Source organism: Lissotriton vulgaris, chromosome 8 (assembly GCF_964263255.1).
Source record: "Lissotriton vulgaris chromosome 8, aLisVul1.2, whole genome shotgun sequence".
Lineage (NCBI taxonomy): Eukaryota > Metazoa > Chordata > Amphibia > Caudata > Salamandridae > Lissotriton > Lissotriton vulgaris.
In genome coordinates, this window is record NC_141696.1 from 1,571,032,025 (window position 1) to 1,571,051,243 (window position 19,219).

Here is a 19,219-nt window from a genome sequence, read left to right on the forward strand (position 1 = left end):
ATCGGCCTACACAAAGGCTGCGTCTGTAGAAAAGCTCAGAGAGGAAATTTGAAAGAAGAACCACCCCAAACCATTTCTGAAAGTGCTTGTGATCCTTTTGCTGTTCCAGTTCCAAGTTCTATTAAACTGTGAAAGGGAAGCACACCAGAGTACTCAGAGCACTGCTCTGCAACCTGAGCTGGTGTCTGGCTCAGAGCCAGCTCCCCAGAGGTGAGGTTACACAACTTTGATCTTGGTCTTGATGGGAGAAGCTGAATATCTGACCTGAGGCACCCTGAAGGCAAGCTGCTGCTGAGAGAGGGCTTTGTCCTGCCACCCCTGCAGATGTTCTGAAAACTGAGACTGAACGTCAGTGCAATCTGCACCTAAGCCTTGTGACTTGAGCGAGATGCTCTTAACCGCAGCTTAGGGAGACCACTTAGATACACATAAGGGAGGGAAGAATGACAAGAGAGGGGCAAGGTGTGGCAAACTACAAGATATACTAGCCTTTGCACCCAGACAAGCACTGTGCCTATTTTTAGTAGCTGTGAATTATTACATTTTAAGTGTGTAGACTAAAGTACTTCAAGTAAAGCAGTGGGTTGAAGATGGAGTTATTGTCCTACTGGGTGACTGTTGAGCCCAGGCACCCCAAACTACTTTCTCAAGAAGCCTGCTCCTGCTGCCCCCACTACCACTGAGAGGCCAGAGCTAAAGGGGTTGTACTTGCTCCAGTTTGCAGAGCCATGGTTGCATGGTCCAGAGGACATTAGAGGCAAACAACCTTAGCCCCTATGTCTGAAGCCCCTGCTTGTCCTGCGCTCCCCCTCCCCAAAAGGGTCTGGCAGTGTCAGCAACAACGTATTGTGGGAGTTGCAAGTTGACACACACTATGGATTTCTGAATATCTAATTTAGAAGAGAAAACTGAATACTGACCATCACTGCAAAGGCTGTGGAGCCATTTCTCCATATAAGGCAGTTTATCTCTGGTGCTCTACATTTCTGAAGCTCTGTACAAGAGCACTCCCTGCTGGGAGTAAATAGGCCAGCTCTTGGATATGCATTCGCCACTTATAAGATTGGGTGTAAAAAGTAGAAGTTTCCATTATACACATCCACTTCTAGAGTAGGAGTTCCAGAAATACGTTTTTCAAATGTAGGACTGATCAGCAGAGTAAGAGTATTCCACTTGTAGGCTTGGATGAGTGTAAACAAGCACAGAGCGCACACTGGCCTATCCCCTCAGTGCGATTCTTTGTGGCGAGAGACCGAGCAGTCTCAACCTAAATATCCGAGGTGGGATTCTTTTCTCTGGTTCTCAGGCTGATCACAGTGAGAAGGGAAAAGTATGAACTTAGGAGAAATCATTCAGCATGCCACAGAACCAATAAGGAGGAAGGTGAAAGGCTGCGCTGCTCTCGCCATCACACGTCCAGATTTTACGGACACATGCAGAACTTTTTGCAAAATGTTATACTGTTGTCTTCGCTGTCTTGGATCCCTTTGCAGGAGAGACTGCAAATACCTATGGGACACCTGGCATGAACAGCAATTACAGTATATTCTAAATATTTCACTAAAACGGATTATAAAACGTGGCACCAAGCCTTGCCCCATTGTTGTGTTCTGCATCACCACCTCTTGGTGGTGAAAACAGCCATGCCTCTATACCTGCGAGAAACACTTCACCTCTCACATGCTCCTAAATCCCACTTAGCAACACCAGTCCCTTAACCAACTCACATTTTCATGAGGCACAAATGCAGCACTCTATTGGCAAAATCTACCTAGAGATCAAGATCTGAATGGGAGTGGAGGCTGAATTTCCCTTACACTCACCTAAGGGACACTTCAGCCAGTGTGATGTGAATGTGGCACCAACAATTGATGGATGATATGGTCTGATGAATGCTTATAAAAATCCCCATTACCAGGAATAGGGTGTCCTAGGGCTGAAGTCAAGCAACAGGGAACCAGAAATACTAACAAAAGAATATATTTGTTTTTTTTAAATTGCTACTATTAATTAAGCAGCTTTCACTGTGCAAAATAAAAGAAATTAGAAATACTAAACAGAAGTAAGCAAATAAGTTCTTAAAAGTTTCTTTAATATCATTCAGCAGTTTTGAGCTCACGGTATAGAGCTTTTGATATAGTGACAGAAAAGGCATTTCACCCATTTGAACACTTCAGAACCTGGGGACAAAGACCAGTCCTGTGTAATGAGAGACTCCTTGAGGGAGTGAACACATCTACCCACTGAAGGCACCAGGACAGAAGATTCAGTGATTACTATAAAGGTCAGGTGTTTTAAGGTAAGATGTGAATTGGGCCACAAGATATTCCAAATCAGACTTGTCCTTCGGCTCTAAATAACAATGTGTACTATACAGGGTTCACTGTACACATGTACCGACAGCTCCAGTACCTACCACAGCCTCTACCCGGTGACGGAACACCTCGGCCTGGCTCTGCTCGATGAAGCGGCTCCTCGCATGGCGAGCGGCTGGGACTCCTCCATACACGTACCCCGCGATCAGTCCTGTAAATGCACCTTTCATAAGGTTGTTCACCTCCTCTGAATACCCGTGCAGCTTGCTGAGAACAAGAAAGAAGGTCTATCAGTGCTCACCAATTACCACGCTAGATCAATTTGACACAAAGGGGAGGGTAGGCACACAGGCACACACGCACACACGCACACACGCAAACAAAAACACGCTGACCAGAGCCTTCCATTCCACGTACTACTACCAGTAAGAGGAACTAGTAGGCCAACGAGACCAATTACTTCCAACTCTGGGGTTACAATACCCAGCCCAGACAAGGTTCAAGCTACTGCACATGATCCGATGCTAACTGGGGGAGACTGCAAAAGTTTAACAGAAAAGGGGAGATCTGGAAGAGGAAATAGAAGAGAAGCTAAAGCTACTGTTTTTGGAAGAGCGGAGACAATCTAGTCACCCCATCCAAAACAACAGACAATACTGCTTGGTGTTCCTTTGTTTGTTGTGGGAGTGCATTGTGAAGTATGTTACTGCCTCTCCAGATATTCCCCTGAACCTGGCTCTGCTCAACAGCTTCGCTCCTTGCATGACAACTTTTGCCTTTACCAGCAAAGAAGAGGTACTGAGGTAATCATTTATTGTCACCCATCTTTCTCGCCTCATGACATATGTGCAGTCAGCAAAACACAACTAGACAATGAGAACAATCCAGACATTCTTTCGAACCTCTTCAGAGCTGACTTTCACAGAGCGTTTACTGTGACAACTGAAAAGTCACTATTTTCAAGCCATTTATAAAGAAGCCATCCCTCACGCCTTTGGATCATAATAATTTTTGTCCTATTTCCTTTTCTCCCTATCTAAACAAACGCCTGGGAAAAGTGGCTTTAATGCAACTGCAGAGCGTCTCTGAAACAAATGGACAACTCCATGTCTATCACGCGGGTTTTAATACTACAATATCGCACTGAATTGCAGGGCTCTCCCCTCCTGACAATCTGAGGAGTGTAGAAGATTCGGGTGGGTAGGGATGTTGATCCTATTAGATCTGTTAGTAGCCTTTGATACCATCGACCATGAGCTCCTGTTCGACACTCAACAAAGAGGAGGCGTCAGGAGGGCAGTGCCCGAGTGGATCCAAGCCATCCTATTAGGATGATCCCACGTAGTCGCATTACACCCTTTTGCTCAGATACGCAAACTCTCCCACATGGTATCTCAAGGGTCTATTCCATCCTCCTTCCTTTTCAATCATTATTTTCAACCTCTTGCCTGCTTCTCCACCAGGAAGGGATTCTCTTATTTATACACAGATGACACCCTGCCTTTTTTGGGTTCCTTTGCCACCCCAATACTTTCCAACCAGGTCAGCAATGGAGTCCCCTGTCCAAAGTTCTGACCATTGTGCACGGGTGAATGTCTACCAAGGTCCTGCTACTAAACCTAGCCAAGGCGTGGACTCTATCTACTGGTCCCAGCGGCCAAAAACAGAGGGGGAGGTCTCCTAGTGCACTAACATTCCAGGACCCTTCCACTACTTCAGCTAAACTAGTTTGAAATTTGGGGGTCTTATTAGATGATAAGCTGACATTGGACACCCAAGTCTCCAGAGCAGCCCAATCCTGCAAAAGTCACCTGAGGATCCTAAAAATTATTCTGCCGGTCATTGAGGCAAAACTGCACCTCAAAGTCATAAGTGCATTAATGTAAGGAAGACTGGATTGTAACAACTGAATCAGTTTGGTAACTTCTGTAAAAGTCCTTCACTGCCTGCAGCTCATTAAGAACCTAGTTGCCCGGGTACTAAGATGTATACCCGTGGGGACCCCCATTGTTAGATCTCTTCATTTGCTGCTGAGACATTCCAGACTCAACGTTAAAGCTATGCCTTACTGCATAAAGCCGTCCAGGCCAAAACTCCACTTTAGCATCCAAATGTTCTCTTCCTTGCCCCTCCCATGTCCTCAGGTCAGTCAGTATTTGGCCCCTTGACCTGCCAAGAGAGTGCACACTCCCATTAGTAGTAGATACAATAAGATCGTAAGTAATCTGTGCATAATAAGATTGCTTCGAGCGCTCTGTACCCATCTTTCCTTGTGCTACCCCCAAATAAAGTCTCAAAACGCCAAAATAAACTGATTTAGTAGCACATCAAGTATTAAATCTCCATTTATCCCAGAGATATCGGTAACCTTTGAAATCTACTTTTTGTAACGTACCAGTAACTCTGTCGGGTACTTTGAAACTTGACATACTTTAGAAATTATTTTATTCTCTATCTTGGCACTATTAGAAAAATCTAAAATAGTTGCTATCACATCCTGGATGCTCTTTCAGCAATTCTTCAAAACTGGCACCAAAGGTAACAGTCGGTTTATTTTGGAGAATCAAGAGTAACACTGACTGAAATATGGAAAAACGGTCCCAATTACAACAACTGTCCCTGGAATTACTGTGTTTAACGCATCCGTCAAACTTCCTTTACAGTCTACCTTACAATGCTGGGATCCAGGCTGGTCACTCTAAAATAAATGGAATACAATTTAAGAAAACTTTAAAGCGGTCCCTGCTGATAGCATTTCTCCCAACCTCAGAAAAGTTTCTGCTACTCCTCTGATTTACTACCCAATTTTGGGGAAATAATAGGACAAAGTACCAGCAGCCAACATTAATACTTGCTCCAGTGGAAGAAAATGAAAAGATGAAAAGAAACAAACTAAAATCTAGTAGAAAGAAATATAAATCTAATTTGCTTCATCATCAAATGATTCCTATATGCTGCTGAATGCCACAAAAAGCTAATCAAGTGATCTAAACAATTGTAATTCACAACCACAAATCGTACAACACTGTTCTGACCGACTTTTTCGGCCCTCTTTGGAGGGAGAATGATGGAAGATGACTCCAGCCTATTACCCTTCTAGTACAGGGATTAGAACTATAAACAGGACTTATAAAAGGCACAGTAGTGCATTTTCGTACCCTTTTCCTTAGATCAGGGCTTATAAACTTAAGTTAGGGGATAGATTCATTAGTATTAGTGATGATCCGTCCTTTTGCAAGAGTGTTAGTATACCTTCTATGGAGTTATGCTTATTTCGGGCCTTGTAGGCCTCAAACGGGAGAGACTCCATCTTGCTTTCTGCCCGGCAGCTTGAGAGGCTTTCTAGGTCAAGTGTAATGTTTTAGTTTCGAAGTGTTGTTCGCTTGGAGAGAACCGGCTCAGGCTGGCCCTTATCGAAAGACAGTATTTTTCTCCACTCCGAAGACACAACTCCAGGCCGGCCGGCTGGGAACGTGTCCTTGGTACGGGGAGGTACAAGAATTTGGTGGGCGGCAGGTTACTGGCCGTAACTTTCCATGAAGGGACAGGCTTTCATATTAGCGAAAGTGTTAGGCAGTGAGTCAGTCAGTCCGTAGGCGGCAGCTAGCCGTTAGCATCTATGCCATTAATTATTTCCAGGCAGACAGTCGCCATTTTGAAGTCTGAGACAGATCATGAAACTGAGACTCTCTGAGAAAGATTGAAGGAGAAGGAGAAGTAGCGCAGAGCGATCAGAGACAGAGAGAGACAGCAGCTAATAACGAGAGAGGTTCCAGTGACTTGGAGGGAAGCAGAGGAGATCGAGCATAGCGGTGCAGACGTGTACTCGTGACTGCTAAGGTGTGATTCCGAGACGAGCCAAGACACAGCCGAGAAGGGAACCTAGATGACTGCCGAACCCCGACTTCACGTTAATAAGGTGACCTCTGCCCTTTCCCCTATAGTGTGCACATTCTAACCTTTTACTTTTCTTTGCAGAATATATATTATCTTATAGTATTGTGTTTATAATCATTGTAATAAAATACCCCAGTTCTTAGTGAACCGACTTGTGCCTTGTATTCTTGTTCAATCAGGGTAACCTGGTCTTCTAGTCAGACATTGTTTGCATGAACGGATGTGAATCCCGGTCAGGTAAGAGGTGACTGAGCAATGAGGGAGAAGGGGAACGTTTGATGCCAAGAGCAGAAGGTACATATTTCAATTTGGAAAGCCGCACTAACTTCTATTATTGTAGTATTATCCTGAGTAGACAATGAGAGATTTCTTCCACAGGTGTTCATAGGAAAGTGATCGTCGTTGGTACGCGGCGTTAATGAGAGCACCGGGGGGACACGGTGTGTAGATCCGCCGGATTGTGGATCGTGTTGGAAGTGAGTGAGAGCACCGGGGGGACACGGTGTGTAGGTCCGCCAGATTGTGGACCGGATGAGAGAGTGAGCACTGGGACTGCAGGCCCGTGTGTAGACACGCCGGATTGCGTGTCGAGTGAGCACTGAGGGTGATCAGTGTGTAATGGTACATAATCAGACCTGCCCTAGGGTAGATTAGTCTGGGCCTAAGTGGCCGTGAGACTAGTTGGTATGAATAGGATATTGTAGAAAAACCTATGCATGTTTATTGCTATTTTCCCCATCCTTAGGTACGAGATGTACATACTTATATCTATACCCATTGTAAATATGTTCTAAGGAGGGAAGTGAGTACGTTCCGACTGGGTTAGAGGGGCTCCTAGGAGCTGATTCCATCTGGTCCGAAAATCCGGTCATTACATCTGGCGTCACGAACTGTTTACGAAGCCTGTGTGCGCTGTATTGTTTTGATCTTGTTGGTTTGCGCTCGGCTCGTACGTATTTTCTCTGTTGTTAATTGTGTATATAAAATGTTTTCGAAGAAATCAAAATCTACTTTTAAGTTGCCTGCTGAAATTCCCGGCTGGGAATCAACGCCTTACGAGGCCTTGGCCCGTGAGTGGGCCGATTCTACTGGTTTGAGTGAGAATTGGACTTCTTGTTTGGAGCAGGCGGAGCCTGCTGATGTGGTTTCTTGCTTGCAAAAAGCTCCAGTAGTGAAGGGTGATGAGCTTCCTATTTTAGGACGCAGGGGTTGGATTGTGCTGACTGCATACAGAATGCTTCATGAGAAGTTTGTTAAATTGCAGAGGCGGTTTGTGGATATGGAAGAAAAGTTTGTTGAAGTGCAGAATGCGCATACTCTTTTGCGATGTCAGAATAAATTGCTTGCCGACAAACTTGAGACTTATCAAACTATAGCCGAAAGGGCTGCTGTGCGCATTGCGAAATACAAATACAGACACCGTCGTGGTCGTGTTTCTACACGGAAAGTGCGTCTGGTCGTGGCGAAAGCCGGACTGGATTGGAACCCCGATGAGTGGGATGGTAATATCTGGGATTCGAATGATTCTGGCTCCTCGGCTGAGGAGGGTGATAAGCGCGAGTCTTCTCGCTCCGGACGTGATTGTGACAAAGACGATATTTCTAGCGACCGTGGTCGCTCTTCCCGTTCTGATGACGTATCTCGCCCTGATTGTTCATCTAAATCTGAGGACCGGGCTTCTTCGGAGGCTCTTCCGGAGGTTTCTGCTCACCCTGTTTTTCGACGCAAATTGCAACAGGCTCCTGGTATGCCGAATGGTATTCATTTGGATAGTATTGAAGATTTTACTCAACAGGAGGTTAGTGACATTTTACAACGATTTCGACAATGGCCCGGTGAAACTTTGCTTACATGGATGGTACGCCTATATGAATTGGGTGCTGCTGGTATCATGCTTGATGCTGGTGATTGTTTACGATTTTGCTCTTTGAGTTCCGATTCTACTGTACAAGATCATTTTCGGAATTATAATGGTGCTGGCCAAATTAGTCTGCTCCAGCTTGTGAATGATGGCTGTAACCATAAATACCCTACTGAATCTGACTGGCCTGTCAATGACGAGCCGTGGTACACTTTGCGCGATGCGTCGCAACGTTTGAAAGAGGAAGTGATGAAGACTGCGATTTTTCTCAGTACTTCTGACAGGTTGTGGGATGGTCTTTTAACATCTTCTGTACGCAATCGCATTATCCGTTCTTCCCCTGTTGCTTATAAACAGGTTATGATGACTTTATTAATCAAGCAGACTGGCAATCCTTTAACTATGGTGCTTGAATCTGTTCGTCAGCTTGGTGAGTTGGGTGAATGGTTTAAACCTGAGAGACAATCTCGACCTGAGGGTCGTACCGCTGGGGATTATAGATTCTCTAGACGTGATATGTTTCTTGCGCTATTGGCTGATGGTGTGAAAAGGGAGGACATTGATGGTGAACCTAATAATCGCTTATGGGACATGTTTCGTAAGCGTGGTTTAGATCGGAAGGAGGGTGCCCGTCGTGTGCGAAAGAATGATTGTGACCGTGGTTCTGATGACAGTGGTGATGAGAGGTGTCGTGTGGATGCTGATCGCCGTGATGAACGGCGCTATGAACGTGATGTATCCCCTCGTCGTGAGAACGTAAGGGTGAGAGAGGGGGACAGAGAAAGGGGGAGAGATGATCGTGTCTCCAACAGACACAGAGATGAAAGAGGTTATTCCCCCGAGTTGAGGAGAAGGGAGGATCGTCACAAGCTTTCTGATAGTAATTCGCAATACTTTGAAAATGACAAAAATCCATTTCGTAATAGAGATGGATATGAGCAGGACATTCTGATTCCCAAGAAACCTGAGAGCATTTATCCTGATTTGTCTTGGTTGACAGACCACAGTAAAAATGACTAGGAAATAGGTCAAGGTCCAGTACGCAGGTGGGCCCACAGAGACAACAGACCCTATGTAGATATTGACATTTTTTGGAAACATCGTAATATCCAAAGGGCCCGAGCATTGGTAGATACAGGAGCGGAGGCCACTTTAATTCATGGTAAATCTAAGAAATTTAAAGGACAATTTTTCACTATTACTGGTTTAGGTGGAAAAGAGACCCCCGCAGTGCAAACTACACTTGAGATGAAAATTGGTAAAATTCCCCGTAAAGAATATTCTGTGTTAGTTGTACCGCTTTTGGAATATATAATTGGAATAGATATTTTGAAAGGAATGACTTTGCATTTGGATGATGGTTGTTATCAATTTGGAACTAAGCATTACATATCGTCCAGACCCGTACGGGTTGGCCGTTTACGGATGCCCCCCATAAAGATTCCCCAAGCTACGAAAGTGGTTTCTCAGAAACAATATCGTATTCCAGGTGGTCATGAAGAAATTAGTGCCACAATTCAGGATTTGGTTGATGCAGGAGTTATAACTCCGGTTACTTCTGCTTGGAATAATCCCGTTTGGCCTGTGCGCAAGAGTGATAATTCTTGGCGCATGACTGTTGATTATCGAGAGCTGAACAAACACACACCTCGTTTGACTGTTGCAGTGCCAGACATTGTTACTTTAATTCAAAGAATTCAGAAGCATCCAGGTACATGGTATGCGTCTATTGATATTGCTAATGCTTTCTTTTCGATTCCGATTGCCCCAGAGTGTCAGGAACAATTCAGTTTTACCTGGAATGGACGTCAAATGACGTTCAGAAGTCTTCCTCAAGGTTATGTACATAGTCCTACGATCTGTCACCGGCTGGTGGCGGAACATTTGTCCGAAGTGACTGTACATCCGCAAGTTCAAGTGTGTCATTATATTGACGACATTTTAATTCAAGGTGAGACACAAGATCAGGTCCAGACCCAATTAGATCAGATCCTTGACTGCTTACGTGCAAAAGCTTGGGAAATTAATCCTGATAAGTTACAAGGTCCATCCCAAAATGTTAAATTTTTAGGCATCAATTGGCATGAAGGTCACAGAGAAGTGATCCCGCAGGTGAAACGAAAAATTTTAGACTTTGCAGTTCCAAGGAATAGGAAAGAAGCTCAGAGTTTCATTGGCTTGTTTGGTTTTTGGCATCAACATATTCCCCATTTGAGTCAGATTTTGGCTCCCCTATATCGAGTCACTCGTAAAAAGAATGCGTTTGAATGGGGTGAACCACAAAAAAATGCTTTTAATTTAGCGAAAGAAGCGATTCAGTACGCCTTGGATCTGTGGCCTGTGGGCGAGGGTGATGTGGATTTGAATGTGTCTGTCGAAGGTCTGTATGCCAATTGGAGTTTGTGGCAAAAGCAGGGCAGACAAAAAGTGCCATTAGGTTTTTGGACTAAAAAGTTACCTGAGGCTGGTGAGCGTTATACACCTTTTGAGAAACAGTTGCTTGCATGTTATTGGGCTCTGGTGGATACCGAGCAATTGACCTTGGGTCATGCTGTATTTTGAGACCTGAAATTCCTATCATGCAGTGGGTTTTGAGTTCGCCGAAATCCCATCGAATTGGACATGCTCAAGAGGCGAGCGTGATTAAATGGAAATGGTACATTCAGGACAGGGCACGTGTGGGTCCGAAAGGTGTGGCAGTGTTACATGAGCGAGTGGCGCAGGCGCCATCGAACGAGACTGGAAGTGATTGCTCCGTACCACTAGTACAGGAATCTCCTGTCAAGTGGGGTAAGCCATTTGATGATTTGTCCGTGGAGGACAGAAAACATGTGTGGTTTACAGATGGTTCAGCGAGGTTCATTGGTGAGAAACGACATTGGAAAGCAGTGTCCTATAATCCGATCACGCAGAAATTATTGAGTACAACTGGTGACGGAAAGAGTAGTCAATATGCTGAATTGTATGCAGTTTACCAAGTTTTGAAACAGGAACTACCTGGCACATGTCATATTTTCACTGATTCCTGGTCCACAGCTAATGGACTGGCGGTATGGTTACCAACTTGGCATTCTCATAATTGGGAATTGCATTCAAAAGAATTGTGGGGAAAAGAATTATGGCAAGAAATTTGGGAAATGCTTCCACAGAGTACTGTGACAATCTTTCATGTGGATGCTCATACCCCGATAGACTCCCTTGACAAATTCTTTCATAACATTGCAGATGAAAAATCTAAGATTGCTGAGGCAGTGGTGGACATGCAAGATTCTGATTTGGCAGGATTGGCGAAATGGGCCCACCAGAAAGCAGGACACTTTGGAGAGAGAGCCACTAGCAGGTGGGCTGCCGATCGAGGAATTCATATTCCTTTAAATTACATTAAAGATATCATTCTGCATTATCCCATCTGTCAACATTCTAGAAAGAGGAAAGTGCCGCATATTGTTAAAGGCCATTCACATCGAGGAAAATTGCCCGCTCAAATTTGGCAAATTGATTATATTGGCCCGCTCCCTATGAGCAAAAATTGTCAGTATGTTTGTACAGCTGTTGATACCTATAGTGGCCTTTTAGTGGCCTTCCCTTGTAAACAAGCTACCCAAATCAATACCATTAAAACATTGGAATTACTCATTTTATATTACGGTGTTCCATTTCAAATTCAATCTGATAACGCATCCCATTTCCGTGGAAGATTGGTGCAGGAATTTTGTGTGGAGAATAACATTGAATGGGTGTTTCACATTCCATATTATCCACAGGCTTCGGGTCTAATTGAGAGAATGAATGGTTTGCTAAAGGAACAATTGCGAAAGTTAACTGATGAACACTACAAAAACTGGAGAGACTTTCTACTCCAGGCATTGCTGATTCTGAATAATCGTCCCTTGTTGCATGCTGAATCTTCTTTAATGCGTTTGTTTCCCCCAAATGTTGATGCAAAGCCCAACACCATTGGTAATACTTTCATGTATTGGGAAATTACCCCCGGAGCTTTGGCTCCATGCAGAGTAACCCCAGGTTCCGCAGGCTTGGACCTGCATGCTATGTATGATACTATCCTCAAGAGCAGGGACCGAATAATTGTTGAAACAGGCGTTGGTGTCTGTATACCAGCTGGAAGTTTTGGACTGATTGCCCCTAGATCGGGCCTTGCCTTAAAAGGTGTTCAAGTACTCGGAGGAGTGATTGACAGTGATTATCAGGGAGAGATTAAGGTTCTCCTGCTGAATAGCAGTGAGATTGATTTACCGATTAAAAAATCTGACCGTGTTGCTCAGTTGCTAATTATGCCTGTTTTCAGTGGTGAGATTAAGAAAGGCGTTGCCCCAACTTTGCTGACTGTACGAGGCCAAAAGGGCTTCGGCTCTACGGATAATCCTGGAGCGAAAATATGGGTGCAATCGCCTAAACATCCCCCTGAACAGGCTGAAGTCATTGCGACCGGTCATGACAATACCATTTTGGTAATGAGACCAGGAAAAGATAGCTGGGAAGCTGTCCCGGCTGACAAATGTTATTTACGAGAATGAATAATGCCTGTATTTGATTTTCTTTCAGATCATTCTCTGGACTGCTGCTGCAGGATATGCCGGCGTTGGACTGCTTTTGGTCTGCTACGCCGGGAGAGGAGAGAACCCACAGACTTCGGTTGATTGGAGAATACGAGTTCCGCGTTCCTTCACTGCGTGGTATTCCTCATCGAACTTTTGGATCACCCTTGCTAAGCGGGTTACTAACTCTCCGCATTTCTGCCTTACCCCTATGCGTTCTGTGACTGATATCTTAGCGACCTGCTTGGTTGCGTCCCTGCCTCCACTGAAACGTTGCGGCACATTTTCAATATATCGAGTGCCCGAACCAATGTTATTCTGGGCGATTTCGCGGCCCACGAATTTTGCCCTTTGTGTACTGTTCTTTCAGACTCCATTCCCCCGATTCATTCCCAAATTACTACCTACAATATCACGCAGGGTGATTTATGCTTTATTTTGACCTGTGATCCTAAAGCAATTACTGAATGTGTCAGATTGAAGTTAAATGCTGCCACTTCTTTTTCAGCTCATCAACGTTTGCTATGCTTACAAAGACTCCCGACTTCATGTGTTTCTGTTAAAAATAATATGACATGCAAACGTATATTAGTTGCTCCTAGCCATTACCGTACGATGTTGTTACCCTCTGGTTGGTTATTTTCCTGCGGAAATTCCTCCTGGCCCTATATTCCTGCAAATATTTCCGGCGGTTCATGTGCCATCACCAGACTGAGTTTATTAATGTTTTCTTCACATCCCAATACCCATTACCGTATAGTCCGTGATTCTATGATGTTACATGAGGACTGTGATTCTTCCCTTCATCTTTATTCTAAATCTGAATATCTAAGTTTAGCTATTTCCATTATTGGTGTCCCGGCGTTGGCAGTTTACAACGCCAAGTCGATTGGAAAAATGGCCTGTTGGATGGTAAAATCGATTAATCAAACCTCTATCATTCTATCTGACATGTTATTAGATGCCCAGGGTGAACGCAGAGCAATTCTGCAGAACCGCGAAGCCATTGACTACCTCTTGTTAAAGCATGGACATGATTGTTCTGACTTTGAGGGTCTTTGCTGCTTCAACTTATCCGACCACACCAAATCTATCCAAGCCCATATTGATAAACTTCACGACTTGACTGCAGAAGTTAGAAAACATATTGATCAGGGTTGGTTTGACTGGCTCTTCAATTGGTTACCTGACTTACATTCTCTACGACAGATATTAGGGGGTATTGTGATTTCTATTTGTATTTTAGTAGCCGTTTGCTGCTTTATTGAGTGCATTCTTTCTCTACTCCAATATTGTAGATTTGTCAAGAAAAATAGATCAGTTAATTTTGTTTCTTATTATTCTTCCACAGATGTTAGTTCCATATAGAACATGGTAAATAGACTGGAGTCAAGGGTGAAGTGTTCTGACCGACTTTTTCGGCCCTCTTTGGAGGGAGAATGATGGAAGATGACTTCAGCCTATTACCCTTCTAGTACAGGGATTAGAACTATAAACAGGACTTATCCATAAGGCACAGTAGTGCATTTTCGTACCCTTTTCCTTAGATCAGGGCTTATAAACTTAAGTTCGGGGATAGATTCATTAGTATTAGTGATGATCCGTCCTTTTGCAAGAGTGTTAGTATACCTTCTATGGAGTTATGCTTATTTCGGGCCTTGTAGGCCTCAAACGGGAGAGACTCCATCTTGCTTTCTGCCCGGCAGCTTGAGAGGCTTTCTAGGTTAAGTGTAATATTTTAGTTTCGAAGTGTTGTTCGCTTGGAGAGAACCGGCTCAGGCTGGCCCTTATCGAAAGACTGTATTTTTCTCCACTCCGAAGACACAACTCCAGGCCGGCCGGCTGGGAACGTGTCCTTGGTACGGGGAGGTACAAGAATTTGGTGGGCGGCAGGTTACTGGCCGTAACTTTCCATGATGGGACAGGCTTCCATATTAGCGAAAGTGTTAGGCAGTGAGTCAGTCAGTCCGTAGGCGGCAGCTAGCCGTTAGCATCTATGCCATTAATTATTTCCAGGCAGACAGTCGCCATTTTGAAGTCTGAGACAGATCATGAAACTGAGACTCTCTGAGAAAGATTGAAGGAGAAGGAGAAGTAGCGCAGAGCGATCAGAGACAGAGAGAGACAGCAGCTAATAACGAGAGTGGTTCCAGTGACTTGGAGGGAAGCAGAGGAGATCGAGCATAGCGGTGCAGACGTGTACTCGTGACTGCTAAGGTGTGATTCCGAGACGAGCCAAGGCAGAGACGAGAAGGGAACCTAGATGACTGCCGAACCCCGACTTCACGTTAATAAGGTGACCTCCGCCCTTTCCCTTATAGAGTGCACATTCTAACCTTTTACTTTTCTTTGCAGAATATATATTATCGTATAGTATTGTGTTTATAATCATTGTAATAAAATACCCCAGTTCTTAGTGAACCGACATGTGCCTTGTATTCTTGTTCAATCAGGGTAACCTGGTCTTCTAGTCAGACATTGTTTGCACGAACGGATGTGAATCCCGGTCAGGTAAGAGGTGACTGAGCAATGAGGGAGAAGGGGAACGTTTGATGCCAAGAGCAGAAGGTACATATTTCAATTTGGAAAGCCGCACTAACTTCTATTATTGTAGTATTATCCTGAGTAGACAATGAGAGATTTCTTCCACAGGTGTTCATAGGAAAGTGATCGTCGTTGGTACGCGGCGTTAATGAGAGCACCGGGGGGACACGGTGTGTAGATCCGCCGGATTGTGGATCGTGTTGGAAGTGAGTGAGAGCACCGGGGGGACACGGTGTGTAGGTCCGCCAGATTGTGGACCGGATGAGAGAGTGAGCACTGGGACTGCAGGCCCGTGTGTAGACACGCCGGATTGCGTGTCGAGTGAGCACTGAGGGTGATCAGTGTGTAATGGTACATAATCAGACCTGCCCTAGGGTAGATTAGTCTGGGCCTAAGTGGCTGTGAGACTAGTTGGTATGAATAGGATATTGTAGAAAAACCTATGCATGTTTATTGCTATTTTCCCCATCCTTAGGTACAAGATGTACATACATATATCTATCTATACCCATTGTAAATACGTTCTAAGGAGGGAGGTGAGTACGTTCCGACTGGGTTAGAGGGGCTCCTAGGAGCTGATTCCATCTGGTCCGAAAATCCGGTCGTTACAAACACCATAAAGGGACATCTCAATTCAGTCAATCCAAAAAACAAATAATCCATCAGTTTCCACTGAGCCTCTGGTTTGTACTCCGATAGATGGGTTGTCTCATGGGAGCTTTAAGGATGCTTAATCTTGGTTTAGCATGAAGTTCAGCCTCATGCAATGCAAAAGAATTTCCACCTTTGTCTGACTACACAACTCGTTTAATAGTCACACAGCCCACAACATTTGCAGAATGTAGCTTCTCGACCGTGCCGACAAATTACCCTTTATTATTCTTTTTGGTGATCAAAATATTTTTCTGCTACAAATTGATTCACTATAAATGGTCATAAGCTGTGATATTAACTATGTTACTATTCTGGTAGGAGCTTTAGAGTCCTCTTTAATTCACAGATAATCGGGAACCTCATTTTGGAAAATTCTGAAATTTTTTTAGCAGACAAATTGAAGTTATGCCTATTGTCTTTCCATTAAAAAGCCAAAAGTGTCATTCAGAATCTATTAAATTAAATAATCCACATAGCGAGCGCGATAGTAGTTTCTCTGAGGTCCGGTCGGTGGTCTGTATCAAACTTACAACAAAATGATAAATCACGTACCTCCATATCCCAATTAAGTGTGTCTTTTAGAATCTTTAAAAGCAGACATTATATGGTTACAAGAAACTTTGTCTATTGCCGACTTACAATTAGATAATTTCTATGTGCAAGGTTGTCAAGCAAAAATTGCAGTATGGGACACAACAGCAGTGGAATTGTAATCTTGTTATCCACAAATTAGTTATGGTCTTATTATCTCGTCAATCAATATTCTAATATAGCTCAATGTATGAAAATCGTTATAAAAATATTTGATGGGTACATAATTACTCTAGGCTCCTGATTAATGTGTATATGCCCCCGGGACTAAAAAAAACCTTTCTTTAATCAAATCAATACTGGCTTTAATATCTAAAATTATCAAGTCTGAAAAGCACCACTTAATGCTCATAATGGGGGATTTAATTTAATGATTAACAACTCTAAAAAATTCAGGGAACATGAATGTAGTATAGTAAATGGCCGTCTTGAAAAATATATCCTACAAACTACTCACACTAGGGGATTCGATAATGTATGTTGCAATTTCTCCAAATTCTGCATTGGTCTACCTTTTGATCTGAATATAATATATAACACATTTAGAGAACATAGAATATTATCTTGTAGAGTTACTGTGAGTGACTAGGGAATCACCTGTGAGTCACCAGAGAAGATAGCCTTATGGAATGTGGAGGGTGACACTGGACTTCTACAGAAATCTAATGGATGTTTGCATTGGAGTAAATTTGGAACGTTGTGCCACTTGTTACCCAAAGAAATTGATGGCATAACCACTGCAACTGAAAATCTTTTAGAAAAATATGATTACGCAAAGTTTTTTAGATGTTAAACTTGAAAAGTGTAAGAAATGGAAGCTTAAAACAACATCAATTCTATTCAATTCTTGTGGTCTTGTATACCACGTGCATGGCTACCGGGAGGCCTCCCAGCGCTGCCATAGACACTGTAGAGGAACAAACCAGAAATGATGCAGAAAAGTCAGGTCTTCAGAGCCTTGCGGCAGGGAAGTTCGCACTCGAGTAGATGCAGTTCTAGTGGTAGAGCGTTACAAAGTCTGGGGACCTTCAGTAGGTGGGCTGAAGGATGTATGTCGTTACTACGCATGCTTTTACAACGCATGCCTTTACCACGCAACTTTTACAACGCAAGTCGTTACAACCACTTGCGTTGGGGGGCACTGGATAGTGAATAGTTTAATTTACTATTCCAACTCCAGTCCCCGTGGATAGTAGGGAAGATTTTGGATGGTAAATTAAACCATTCCCTATCCTACAGCGCCCCCCAGCGCAAGTCGTTGTAACGACTTGCGTTGTAAAAGTTGTGTGGTAAAGGTAGTGCGTGGTAAAAGTTGCGTTGTAAACGCTGTTCCTCGGGCTGAAGAGGATACAAGGGCTCTCCGAGGACGATATGGGGAGGCTCAAGATCTTAACAAAGAGGAGCCTTTCTGTAAATTGCCCCGTGCATGGTGCAGAGAGTCTTGACCTGCACTCGGCATTCCGCTGGAAGCCAGTGTAGATCTCTCAGAGCCTTGGTGGCCGATTGATGTTTAGGGACATTCATCGGGAGATGTGCTGCAGCATTCTGCACAATCTAAAGTCTCCTGACAACATAGTGGGGTGAGCCCAAAAAACAGAGCATTCCCATAGACAAGTCGGGATAACAAGGGACTGAATGATCCCTCTTCTGGCGTGAAAGGCAAGAGGTTAAAAACCTCCTGCAGCAATCTCAGGATGCCACAGCAACTGGCAGCGAGTTTTTGGACTTAATGGTCCATAGTGAGACTAGAATCAAGCCAAATCATGAAGCGACAATCTGGGAGGGGACTCAGGACAGAGTTGCTGAGATTATTGCCCAATAGCATGACTTCTGTTTTGTCTTCATTAAGTTTGTATTTGCAGCCAGCCATCCATCTGGCTACTTCCTGAAGACGAGGACTCAGAGACAGATGGCCTGGGCTAGAGTCAGGAGAAATTGACATAACCAACTGGGTGTCGTCAGCATAAGAGACCAACAACAGCTCATAGGATTAAACAATATCAGTAAGGGGATGTAGACAGAGATTGAACAAAGTGGGGCACAAGGAGGAGCCCTGTGGCCCCCACAACAGGACAGGAGACTGGCTGAGAGACAGGACTTACCCTGGACCTGGAAGGTGTGAGTCTCCAGGAAGGAGGAGGGACAGTTAAATGCTCTATCCATGATACAGACATTTAGAAATTCTCTGCAAGAGAGCGAGATGGTCCATGGTATCAAATGCTGCTCTGAAGTCTAAGAGTAATGGCTGCAGATCCTCCTTGATCCAGGATCCGCCTAAGTTCCTCGACCACCGCCAAGAGCGCTGTTTCTTGCTGTGTAGTGGGCGGAAGCCCATCTGGGCGGGGTGAAGGTGTTCCTTATATTCGAGAAGGCAGAAAGCTTTTTGCTGACAAGTTGTTCTAGCAACTTTGCGACTCCAGGTAGCAGGGAAATAGGCTTGTAATTACTCAGATTGGAGGGGACAAGGTTGTTTTTTTTTTAAAAAAGTAGCTTGACAATGGCATGCTTCCACTGGTGAGGAAACTGTCTGCAGGACAAGGGAAGGTTTAATAGTTCTGTCAATACAGGGACAATGCCATCAGACCGTTGATGGAGGATGTGGAGAGGGTCAGGATCCAGGGGCAAACCTGATTTTACGGTGTTTAGAAGATCTTTTACCAAGAACATGGTGAAGTAAGAAAAGACCAAAAAAGAACACTCTTGTGCGTCCAGAAAAGAACAAAAGTCCGCTAGATCAGAGATATCCCGGAACGAAGAGTTGATGTTCATGATTTTTTTATGAGAGAAAGAAGCCAATTCAT

General features: G+C 44.1%; 1 protein-coding gene across 1 annotated transcript in view; it reads right to left on the reverse strand.

Annotated features, from left to right (window-relative positions):
- Positions 1-19,219, reverse strand: part of TIMMDC1 (translocase of inner mitochondrial membrane domain containing 1) — a 105,651-nt gene that overhangs the window by 50,313 nt on the left and 36,119 nt on the right. The window contains exon 3 of the mRNA XM_086935853.1: positions 2,417-2,582. Within this exon, the coding sequence (XP_086791979.1) occupies positions 2,417-2,582 (166 nt within the window). The remainder of the gene's footprint in view (positions 1-2,416; positions 2,583-19,219) is intronic.